The sequence below is a fragment of the Equus przewalskii genome, chromosome 7, assembly GCF_037783145.1.
Source record: "Equus przewalskii isolate Varuska chromosome 7, EquPr2, whole genome shotgun sequence".
Classification (NCBI taxonomy): domain Eukaryota; kingdom Metazoa; phylum Chordata; class Mammalia; order Perissodactyla; family Equidae; genus Equus; species Equus przewalskii.
Window position 1 is genome coordinate 21,462,371 of NC_091837.1, and position 13,028 is coordinate 21,475,398.

The 13,028-nt window shown below is 43.5% G+C and overlaps 1 protein-coding gene across 14 annotated transcripts in view; it reads left to right on the forward strand.

The window, feature by feature from the left end:
- Positions 1-2,454, forward strand: part of HECTD4 (HECT domain E3 ubiquitin protein ligase 4) — a 185,114-nt gene extending 182,660 nt beyond the window's left edge. For all 14 annotated transcript variants that reach the window (XM_070628847.1, XM_070628848.1, XM_070628850.1 and 11 more), the window contains one exon: positions 190-2,454. In XM_070628847.1, coding sequence (XP_070484948.1) covers positions 190-326 — 137 coding nt within the window. In that variant the 3' untranslated portion in view covers positions 327-2,454. The remainder of the gene's footprint in view (positions 1-189) is intronic.
- The last annotated feature ends 10,574 nt before the right edge of the window (positions 2,455-13,028 follow it).

The following is a 13,028-nucleotide window of genomic DNA, read 5'->3' on the forward strand; positions in this document are numbered from 1 at the left end:
TTCCCCGCAGGTCAGCAGTATGGCACCTGTGCTGTGCAGCAGCTGTGTCTGCCCTTTTCTCCTCTGGAATCTCCTCCTGCCCCACCCGGGCCCCCAGGCCCTCAGCCCCTCCTGCCGGGCCACCCCTCGCAGCCAGGCCTCCCTGGGACCCGCGGCCCGCCCCCTCACGCCGGCCGATGTCTCCCGTAGGTTCCGCAGACTCACGCTACATCCGAGTGGAGACCTGCATGTTCATGATCAAGCTGCCCCAGTACTCCTCTCTGGAGATCATGCTGGAGAAACTCCGCTGTGCCATTCACTACCGTGAAGACCCCCTGAGTGGCTGAGGGCAGGCAGCCGCAGAGTTAGGCTGTCACCGAAGCACCGCTCTGCCGGCTTGGGAAGCCTGCCACTGCAGGCATGTCCCTCCGGGGCCCTGCGTGAGGAGTTGGTGACATTCTCCTTTTCCAAACTTTTGTCCACATTCCAGGGCCTCCTGGAAGGACTTAACCTTTGTATGTGTACGTTTCGTGGTGGGTTGGTTCTTTTGCTACCTGTTTGTGGTATGTTTGTAGGATAGTTTAGTTCTCCGACAGTTTGTGTCTCATTTGATCTTTCTGGACGTTGTCCTTCGTGGCCACCAGATTCTGAAGCCGTGAGGCTGCAGTTGGTTCCACCTCACAGAACTACCCAGCAGGAAGCTGGTGGTGAGATGCCCTCGGCCACACAGAATGTCCTGTCCTTTCTGCGGAGCATCTCCACAGACAAGCCTGTGGCCAGCCCGGCCCCTCCTGCCTGGAGCTGGGGTTTCTCCTGGACGTGGCTCCCGCAGGCCTCCTTCCATCTTGAAACGCTTCGGCCAGTTACCCAAACATGGGAGACACACAGGGAGCTCTGTGTTAACCTGGCTTTTATGGTCTGAGGAAAGCCCAGTGGGTCCCCCTCCCTTCCCGCCCAGACAACCCTCTCTGCTCTGTCTCTTCTGGGCCCCTGGGTCTCACTGTTTCCCACTGAGTGCTCCCTGGGAGCAGACCAAAGCGTTCGTCCCTGACCTTAGTTCAGAGAACCAGGCCACTGCGTCCCAGCTCCGGGAGTCGAGAGGACACGCGGAGTTGGGGGCACGGTGCTTGAGTGGGGCCTTTTTCCGAGACTGATTGAACAGGAAAGCGCATGATTCAAGCCACGCCCACTCCTGTGCTCAGAAACGGCCCTTCCTCACTGCAGGGTTTGTGACGTGAGGACCGGAGGAAAGGGCCACACGCCCGTTTAGAAAGAGCTGACTGAGGTGCTCTGTTCAATTCGGGGTCTGCTTCAGTGACTGAGACACTGGGGGTCCTTCTGCCCCTCTGGCCGGGCCCGCCCAGCACCCCCTTGCCGCCTCACGTCAGTGTGTGTGCCAGGGCTGAGCTGCTCCAGGCTCACCCCCTGCCCCAGTGCATTTGTGCCCCCAATAAGTCTTTGTCCAATGGGACTTTGTCCAGGAGCAGCATATGCCATCTTGTTGGACACTGTCATTTTGGGCCTTGCCAGTTCACAGAATTGCATCACTGTATTTACTGTATAATATTGTGAATACGGGACGTTTGAGCAAGTGCTGTCTAGAAGGCTTTGGAGTGTGACTGCGGGTGAGAGAAGGAGGGTGTGCTCCTCCCTTCTCTGCTGTGACCCAGGCCTGCTGCAAGGACGTGTGGATTGTAGAGTTAGAGCCAGTAGCATCCATCTCCTCCCTACGATTCTTAGGAAATACATTAAGGACCATTATAGAAAAGATGCCCCAAACTAAGGAAAAGATAAACCTGGATTAATCTTTCCGGTGCATCAGTTACATTTGATGTAGGATCAGTCACGTCTGGAGGTGAGTGCCTGCAAGCCCTTCCCTCCCTGACTAGGGGTCCCTAGGGTGTAGTCCTGACGCCAGGGCTCCTCTTGTTTCATTTCTACATAATGAAAGAGCCTTTGGATTTATTAGAAGTGGTTTTTCCTTCCTGTATTTTTAAATTCCTGGTCCCCTCCAATCCCTCCCATCCCTTGAATGGACTCGGAATTCTGTCAGCTACCTCCCCACAAGGGGTTCGGGAAGCTTCTGTTGGCCCGTCACTTGATGAGATCACAGCTGTGAGTAAGATTGCTGCTAAGACGACTGCTTCTCCCAGAGAGCACACTAAGGTCCAGATCCAGACCTTGGCCCCAAACGATGTGTGCTGTAAAGTTACTTGATGTATATTTATTATAATTATTTATGGTTGCATTTAACAAACTTTTCATTCAATTTGATGCTGTTTACACCATTGCTGTGTAAAGGAAGCTCACTACAAGAAAAAACTCACACCAATAAATAACCTTCATCTAATTTTGATTTATCTTAAGAGTTGTGTGATCATCTGCTCTTGCTGAGAAGAGTCAAAGGCTGACATGCTTGGGTGGCTGATACTTAAGTGCCGCCAAGCGGCTAGGAATTAAAGTATTTCTAATTATTATGGTCTCTGCACTTGATGTGGTTCTTACTCCATTTGCTCATGAACTACCCGTTCCCCCTACTTGACCCCTTGCCTGTGAAAACACATTTTCATATGGAAAGTATGACTGAAGGGATGGAAATCCAAGGTCAAAGCTTGACCTACCCCCGCATGTTTTGCCCACTTCTTATCCTGAGCTAGTCTAGACTCTGTGCCAGTGTGAGGATTTTCCTCAAGTGAATTGTTGCACTAGAAGAGTCTGGGCCATTCTTGGACCACGTATCCTCCTGTGGGAGCAGACAGTGGATTTAGAACTACTTTGTGCAAAATGCGGGGAAGAGGAAAAGATTTAGCTCAGCAGTCTTCTCTAAGATCAATGCTCTGCCCTCTTCTTGCCAGCTGTGCCCACCCTGGGAGTCTGGGGTCTGCACTGGGGAGAGCCCAGGCCCCTTGACTCACTTTTCACCTCCTCCTGCTCCACCGCAGTCCTCACCCAGACCCACTTGATTCCTGTTCTCTGGACTCCACCTTTCTTGAACTTAATAAATGCTAGCTTTTAGTGGAAGTGTCCCACGTACGTCTTTATTAGAAGAAGAACAAAAACCTTCTTGGATGAGGAACAAGCAACTTTCTTTTCTTCTCCTGTCTGTCGCTTCAGGGTGCTAGAAACAGGGAGGAGAAGCAGCCACTCACAGCAAAGAGAAGACCTCTGTTCAACACGAGAAGCTGGGGAGTGAGATTCCTCAGCTCTGCCGGGCTGAGCACAGCAAGCACTCTCCTGCTCTCCAGGCCGCCTCAGGCCATATCGTTTTTTGAGTTGCTACTTAAAAAAATAAATATATTCTGGGGCTGGCCCCATGGCCGAGTGGTTAAGTTTGTGCGCTCCGCTTCGGTGGCCCAAGGTTTCGCCAGTTCGGATCCTGGGCATGGACGTGGCACTGCTCATCAAGCCATGCTGAGGCAGCCTCCCATATGACACAACTAGAAGGACCCACAACTAAAAATACACAACTATGTACTGGGGGGCTTTGGGAGAAAGAGGAAAAATAAAATCTTTAAAAAAATAAAAATAAATTTAAAAAAATAAATATATTCAAAATTACACCATCCAGTAATGAGAAAGTATTCACCCTCATTAGTCATCAGGGAAATGCAAATTAAAATCACAACAGGGTAAACTACACCACCAACAGGGCTAGAAAGGCAGTCCCCCATGGCTGGGGAAGATGTGGAACCAACAGAACTCTCATACACTGCTGTGGGGAAGGTAATCATGACAACTCTGGAGAACTGGGGTTATCTCCTACACAGCCACTGTGACCAGCAATTCCACTCCTAGGTGTAAATCCAGCGGAAATACGGACAAAGCTTCACCAAAAGCTGTGAGCAAAAATGCTCACAGCGGCAGCAAAGGTCACAGCCAAAACCAGAAACAAAGTTGAGGGCCCCTAGGCAGGAGGATAAATACGGTACACAGTGGAATACTGTACAGGAGGGACGGCAAACGACTGCACATGCAACAGTCCAGACGAGGCACAGACACGGTGATCAGCCAGAGAAGCCAGACGTGGAAGAGGCATTAAAGGCATGAGTTCATTTAAATGACGTTGAAAACAGTCAACAATAGTGATAAAATGTCAAGATGGTGGTTATTTTGGGCCCTGGGGAGGGGAGTGGCTAGGAGGGAGCATGAGGGGCATTCTGGTGTCTTGGTAAGGATCTGTTCCTTGATTTGGGCGGTGGTGACAGATGTGCTCACACTGAGCTATACACTTCCATGCACTTTTCTGTAGAGATGTTATACTGTGTGGATGGTTTCTTAAAAGTACACAAAAATGAGGAAATCAAATAAAAGCACACACTCCATCCTCATGAAACCAAAAGAAGTCTCCTTTCAAGCCAGTTTCTGGAAGGGGACAGCTGATGGAAGAATAGTAAATGCCTTAGCAGGAGCACATTGTGGGAAGCAAGTTTATTTGCACCTCCCTTAAAACACCACCACATTATAAAGGGAGGAAGAGGAGGCCCCATGTGCCAGGGAAAAACAAGGACTGGAAATTCATGTGAGAAGGAGAAGTTCAAGTCCCCACCACCCTGCAGAAGGCCAGAAGCTATCTTCTGGGGAAACAGCTTTCGAGGCTCACGACTCCAGCTGTGCCCCAGGTCTCCACAGCGGGCTGGCAGGCCCTTCTCTGAGCTAACGCAAAGGCTACAGACGCCCACAGCTGGGGCTCTCTGGTGAAAATGGCGGCCTGGTGCCCTCAGTGAAAGTGCACAGTTGAAGAGAGCTGCTCATCAGCTTTAGTGCCCTGCTCTCAAATACACACAGGCAGCCAAGAGACATGAGAGGTTCCAGGAACAGACCACAATGTAAAGCAGCAAAGCAAAAGTAAACAACTCCAAGGAAACAGACAATGCAGAACGAGATATCCAAGAAATAATGATGACGCAAAGTATAAGGAAACAGAATTGCATCCACTAAGTAAACGGGGGAAAGGCTGTGAGACAGGATAAAAGACAAGGGTTTTGGAAATCAATAGCAGAAATAAATTTAATATAAGGATGAAAGGATAAAGTTTAGGAAATTTCCCATAAAGTAGGGCAAAAGAACAAAAAATATTAAAGAAAATATAAAAAATGATCTGTTTAAGAAGGTCAACACCCAATTATAATTGGGATTCTGCATAAAAGAAAACGAGAAATTACCAAAATAACGATACAAGAAAATTCTGCAAAACTCAAGAGGACATGAGTTTCCAGCAGAAAGAGCTTGCTCACCAAATGTCAAGCTCTTTGAGTGGAAAAATAATCCACACCAACGTACAACATGGGGAAATTTCCAAATGCCAGGGAGACGTCCTAAAAAGCTTCAAGGGAAAAAATTAGTTACATGCAAATCAGAATGGCATCAGACTTTATAAAAATCTACAAAGTAGAAGTAATGCTTTCAGGACACTTCTAACTCTAGCCAAGACAGATGAATGGAAACCAGACTTATCCCCCTGAGATGACTAAAACAAAAAACCTGACAAATGTATGGTTCTCAGGACAGTAGACAACAGGCAACGAAGGTCAGAGATCTGAGAGAAGAGAAACAAACGTGCTGGGCCCTCCCACGTCTCAGCTTATGGTTTGGATAGTTCTCAGCAGCAGCAAAGGGAGGGGACACCCAGGGTGCAAGCCCACAGTCTCCCTGAGTTGAGAAGACAAGGCCTCCAAGGAGACCAAGGCAGCTGGTTTGCAGGGCAGAGCACAGAGAGTAAAGAGCTGCAGAGAGAACTCTGTCTGCTGAGAGCCCCACTCAGGTACCAGCTGAGTGTGGATAAGCTCATGCACGTAAGGAGACTGCCAGAGGCTGGGGAAAGAACCAGCCAAAAGGATTAGAGCTGGCAAAGAACAGGAAATAGTTCCTGTTCCCACGAGCCAGTGTGGAAAACTCTAAGTTATGGAGCGTCCGTTTTGCCTTAGTAGTGGGGCAAAATTAGCCCTAGACTAATCGCTGCTCAGGTCCCACGTACTAAAGCTAAAAGTCTGACTCAGAAGGATCCAACTGTTTCCTAGATACCAATCTGAGGACAAAGGTCAAAAATATTTCTAGGAATACAAAAATACCCAGCACCCAAGTAGGTAAAATTCAAAAACATCGCCCATATGAAGTAGAAACACGGAGAATATAAGACCAACCCAAATTGAACTTCCAGAGATGAAAATTACAGTGTCTGAGGTGAAAACTATCCTAGATGCACTAAGAGCAGATTACTACAGATTTACTGAACTTGGAGACATGCAATAGAAACTATCCATCTGAACACAGAAAAAGAATCCAAAGAAGTGAAAAGAGCATCAGTAAGCTATGGGACAATTTTATGTGGCCTAACGTGTACATACAATCTCCTGGAGAAGAGAAATATGGAGAAATAGCAAAAAAATCTGAAAAAATAATGGCTGAAACTTTTTCCAAATTTGGTTGAAAAATATAAATGCAAGGGTACAAGACACTTAACCTAAAGCACAAGAAACAGAGATGGGCAGTAACGATGGCCACAGAGCAATGTGAATGTTCTTAATGCCACAGAACTGTACAAAGGTACCTCACCATCAAATTGCTTAAAATCAGTGATAGGGTATCTTAAAACCCATCCCCCCAAAGACACACGATGTACAGAGGAACCAAATCTACAAATGGTAGGTTCTCACTGGAACAAGTGCAAGACAACGACCCAGCAACATATTTAAAATACAGTCATGTGTCCCTTAACAATGGGGCTGTGTTCTGAGAAATGCAACGTCGGATTTTGTCATTGTGTGAACATCACAGTGTACTGAAACCTAGATGGTATAGCCTACTGCACACCTAGGCTATATGGGGCTCATCTCATGAGACCTCTGTCATATATGTGACTCGCTCACCAAAATGTCATTATGTGGCACGTGACTGTACTGGAGAAAAGTGCCATCAACCTAGAATTCTACACCTGGCAAAAATATCTTTCAAACAACGAAAGAGAATAGGCAAGCACCATTGACAGAAATCAGATTAGAGGTTGGGGAGTGAGTGCTTAATGGGCATGGGGTTTCCTTTTGAGATGAAAAATTCTTGAAGTAGATTGTGGTGATGGTCACACAAAATTGTGAAAGGTACTTACTGCAACCTAATTGTGTACACTTTAAAATAATTAAAATATTGAATTTAATGTTAGATGTATTTTACCACAATTTTTTTAAAGTGAAGGAGAAATAAAGACCTTTTCAGACACAGAAAAGCTGAAAGAATTCATCACCAGCGGACCTGCCCTACAACAAAGTTAAAGGAAGTCCTTCAGGCAGAAGGAAAATGATACTAAATAGAAATCTGCATCTGCAGACAGAAAGACAAAGCACCAAAATAGTAACTACATGGGTAAATATATAGGACATTTTTCTTATTTAAATTTCTTTAAAAGATAATTGACTATTTAAACAAGACAACAATGTATCGGGGATTGATAACAAATACAGAAATAAATGTATGATAGTAGCACAAAGCTGGGAGAGGAGAAATGAAATATGCTACTGTAATACCAAACATAAAGTGGTATAATATCACTTGAAGGTAGAATGTGGTGTTAAAGGTGTGTACTATAAACCCTGAAACAACTACTTAAATACAATAAATAGTTATAACTAATGAGCCAACAAGGGAGATAAAATGGAATCATTAAAAGTATTAAAAAGAAAGCAGAAAAAGAAAAAAGGAAACACAGAAGGCAAAGAAAAATAGCAAAATGATATATTTAAACCCAACTATATCAACAGTGACATTAAACGGAAGTGGTCTACATAGCCAATTACAGACAGAGATTGTCAGGTTGCTCCAAAACAACAAAAAAACCCAACTATATGCTGCCTCTGAGAAAACCACTTTAAATATATAAATAGGATTAAAGTAAAAGGATGGAAAAATATGTACTATGCTAACAGTAACCAGAAGAAAGCTAAGGAATGTTAACATTATTAATTAATATTGCTATGTTAATATCAAAGTATATTTCAGAGCAAATATTACAAAGAATACAAAAGGCCATTTCATAATAATAAAGGGGCTGGGGCTGGCCCTGTGGCCGAGGGGTTAAGTTCATGCGCTCCACTTTGGCGGCCCAGGGTTTCACTGATTCGGATCCTGGGCGCAGACATGGCACTGCTCATCAGGCCATGTTGAGGCGGCGTCCCACATGGCTCAACTAGAAGAACCCACAACTAAAATATACAACTATGTATTAGGGGGATTTTTGGGGAATAAACAGAAAAAATAATAAAGGGACCAATTAAATAAGAGCATAACTATCATAAGTGTTTATACATCTAATAACAGGGCTTCAAAATAATAAAACAAAAATTATAGAATTATAAGGCAAAACAGACAATCCTTAATAAGAGCGTTGTTTTTTTTTTTTGAGGAAGATTAGCCCTGAGCTAACATCCGTGCCCGTCTTCCTCTACTTTATATGTGGGATGCCTACCACAGCATGGCTTGCCAAGTGGTGCCATGTCCAAACCCAGGATCCGAACCTGAGAACCCCAGGCCACCAAAGCGGAATGTGTGCACTTAACCGCTGCACCACCAGGCCAGCCCCAAGAGATTTCAAACAGGCCCCTCAACAATTGACAGAACAAGTAAACATAAAATCAGTAAGGCTATAAAAGGCTTGAACAACACTATCAACGTTCGACCTTCCTGCCATTTATATAGCACTCCATCCAACCACAACAGAATGTACATTCTTTTCAAGGGCATACAGAACATTTATGGCATGGAGAATATTCTAGCGATAAAACAAGTCTCAATAAATTTAAAAAGATTCAAATCATACAAAGTATGTTCTCAGACTACAGTGAAATTAAATAAGAAATCAATAACAAAGACAAATCTGGAAAATATCCAAATATTTGGAAATTAATTTACACACTAATAAATGGCTCATAGGTCAAAGAAGAAATCAGAGTACTTTGAACTGAATGAAGTGAAAAGACACATCAAAGTTTGTGAGATGCAGATAAAGCAGTTCTTAGAGGAAAATTTATATGACACTAAACACTTAGAAAAGGTCACAAATCAGTGACCTCAGCTTTGACCTTAAACTAGAAAAAGAAAAAATTAAGTTCAAAGTAAGCAGAAGAAAGGAAATAATAAAGAGCACAATGGAAATCAATGAAATGGAAACAGAAAATAAAGGAAACGAATGGAACCAAAGTTGAATTTTTAAGATCAATAAAAGTGGTAAATCTCTAACCCAGGGGTTGCCAGGCCATGGCTCATAATCCAGCTGCCTGTTTTTGTAAATAAAGTTCTATTGGAAGTCTCATCCATTCGTGTATTGTCCATGGCTGCATTCACTCTGTAACAGCATTGTTGAGTAGTTTAGCAATAGAGACCATATGGCCTGCAAAGCCTTAAATATTTTACTCTATTTGAACTGCAATAGAAAATGTTTGGGGATCCTGCTCTAGCCAAACAGATCAGGAAAAGAGGAAAGACACAAATTATCAACATCAGGAATGAGAGAGGTGACATCACTACAGATCTTACAGATACTTTTAAAATAATAAGGGACTATTATGAACACTTTTATGCCAATAAATTAAAAAACTTACAGAAATGGGCAAACTGCTTGAAAAACAAACCACCAAAGCTCCCTCAAGAAGAAATGGATAACCTGTATAACACCGTGTCTCTTAAAACTGATAAAAGGATCATACTTCTTCATGGGTGAGATTTGGTAGTTTGTGGTTTTCAAGGAATTGGTCTGTTTCTCCCAGGCCCTTTCAAGGGTTCACCTGATTAGCTCAGGCCCACTCAGGATAGTCTCCCTTGTTACTCACTCATAGCCAATTGACTTGAGACTTTACTTACAACTGCAGAATCCCTTCTGCTTTGTCATATAACATAACCTAATAATGAGAGTGAAATCCACCATATTCATAGTCCTGCCCACACTCAAAGGGGAAGGAATTATAGAGAGCGTGTACACCAGGAGGCAGGAATTCTCAGGGCCAACTTAGAATTCTGCTTACCACAAATAAGGAAACACAAATTTCTTCACTGCAACATTATTTTCAATCATAAGATATTGGAAACAACATACATAAGAGAATGGGTGAATAAACCATAGGACATCCACACAATGCAGTGGTTTTTAACCGAGATATAATTCACACATATATATATACACACAATGGACTGATTTTGAAAATATGCTATTAAGTGAGAAAAGCAAAGTTCAAGAGTATTTATAGTATGCTACCTCTGGTGTAAGAAAAGGAAATAAGAAACTACACATGTATTTGGTTATTTTGGCAAAAAGAAACAAGAGGAGGGGCCAGCCAGTGGTGTAGTGGTTAACTTCATGCACTCCACTTTGGTAGCCTGAGATTCATGGGTTCAGATCCTGAGTATAGACCTACACCCTGCTTATCAAGCCATGCCGTGGCAGCATCCCACATACAGAATAGAGGAAGATTGGCACACATGTTAGCTGAGGGCCAATCTTCCTCATTGAAAAGAAAGAAGAAATAAGAGGCATGTTTTGGAATAAAGGATGGAGATGTTGAGTGGGGATGGAAGGCATAAGGGCTAATGACCCTTCGGAGTACACCTTTTCTTAGTTTTAACTTGGAACCATATTAATATTGTATATACTGCAAAATACAACCAAGTCTAGGTGGAAAAGAAAACCCTAAGGTGGAATATAAACAAAAACAAATTAACATAAATGTATTTCAAATGAATAACCTAACCACACTGAAGGACGCGGGAAAGAAAACTAACTCAAATTTTGAACACATTTATTTATTTGTTTGCTGGGGAAGACCCCCCCTGAGCTAACATCTGTGCCAATCTTCCTCCACTTTATACGTGGGACACTGTCACAGCATGGCTGACAAGTGGTGTGTGTAGGTCCACAACCAGGATCCAAACCCGCGAACCGGGCCACTGAAGCAGAGCGCGCCAAACTTAATCACTAGGCCACAGGGGTGGTCCCTTGAACACATTATTTTGACTATATACCCTCATTATAAAGTCAAAAAGAGCTGTTAACAAATATTTAACTCATTAGTAGGTTTTCTGCAGTGGTAAGGGTTAGCAATTCTGAAACTACTTTCTCTGCATTTTAGGATCAAGCAAAAAAGTAAATATATTGAGAATAGTGGGAGTCAGATTTGTCATCGTTGAAGGCAAAGGACAGAATAAACCCTGTAGTGATGGACTGAAATTGGATGTCCTGTTAGGAACTCATGGTGGCATATACAGATATGAAAATACGCATATAACACACATACGTAATACATATATACACAGACACACATGTAACATATTTCCTAGCTCTGCTGACAGGATCTGGAAGCAATAATCCCCTGCCCCTCCATAGTAACAATGCACACACCAAGCACCCAGATCTTGGCTTTTAAATACTGTTCTCCCCAAAAGGATTCAGGGTTTCTAAACAAAATGACCAATTCTAGGGCTGAAGCAGGAAAAATACAATATGAACCTGGAATATCTTGTGCCAGAAAGTAAGGACGTGCTCAAGGAACAGCTGGACATGCTAAAAAGACACAGGAACCAGCTAGCCAAATCTGGCCATCAAAATTAATACAGGCATGGGCTGCATGACAGCAGGGATACGTTCTGAGAAATGCGTTGTCCGGCGATTTTGTTGTGCCAACATCAAAGAGGACACTTACGCAAACCTAAATGGTAGCGCATACTTACACCTAGGCTATATGGCACTGATCTTATGGGACCTCCATCGTATATGCTGCCCATCGTTGACCAAAATGTCTTACGCAGCACATGCCTGCATATTTGAGCATCAGAAGAAATGACAGAGAGGGATTATAAAAAGTTGAAGAAGAATCCGTTTTTATATAAATGAACGAATAAACTAGGGAGAAAGAACAGCTCTTCCTTTTTTTTTTTTGAGGAAGATCAGCCCTGAGCTAACTGCTGCCAATCCTCTTTTTGCTGAGGAAGACTGGCCCTGAGCTGACATCCATGCCCATCTTATATGTGGGACGCCTGCCACAGCATGGCTTGCCAAGCAGTGCTATGTCTGCACCTGGGATCCGAACCGGTGAACCCCAGGCTGCCAAGAAGCGGAACGTGCAAACTTAACTGCTGTGCCACCGGGCCAGCCCCGAAACAGATCTTCCTTAAAGTAGAATGCCCACTAAAATGTAGAAAGAATGATAGTCAGAAAATCACCATTTGAAAAGTGATAATTCAGGCAAGAATCACCTTGGATGCGAAGACTAGTCAGTGATGGTTTGATGAGGAACAGGATATTATAGTCTCAAAATATCTCCCCACAAAGTACTTAGTAATTAAAAAGGGAATAATAGTAACTTTACAGTAGCAAAACCCGGCAGATGGTCTTAACCAAGTGATCAAAGTTCTCACTAATAACAGGACAAACTGACATCACGTGGCCGTGCATGATATGACACACTGAGGAGACGCCATTTTTGGTATTCCTACCAAAACTGCATAACCTGAATCTATGGGGCCAGCCCCATGGCCGAGTGGTTAAGTTCGCACGCTCCGCTGCAGCGGCCCAGGGTTTCGCCGGTTCGGAGCCTGGGCGCGGACATGACACCGCTCGTCAGGCCACACTGAGGCAGTGTCCCATGTGCCACAACTAGAAGGACCTACAACTAGAATATACAACGATGTACCAGGGGGCTTTGGGGAGAAAAAGGAAAAATAAAATCTTAAAAAAATAAATTAATTAATTAAATAACCTGAATCTAATCGTCAGAAAACATCAGACAAACCTAAATTAAGGAACATCTTACAAAATAACTGCCTATACTGCTGAAAAACGTACAAATCTGAGAACTGTTCCAGATTAAAGGAGGCTAAAAAGATAATAATTAAATGTGACACATGATCTTGGGCCAAAACTAAATGCTTTTGTTACAAGGTCATTACTGGGACAAATTTGGTATTGGTAAAATCTGAATAAGGTTTGTAAATTAGCTAATAGTATTGTCTCGATATTAGTTTCCTGATTACTGTCCTGTGGTTAAATTAAAAGAACGTCCTTCTTAGGAAAC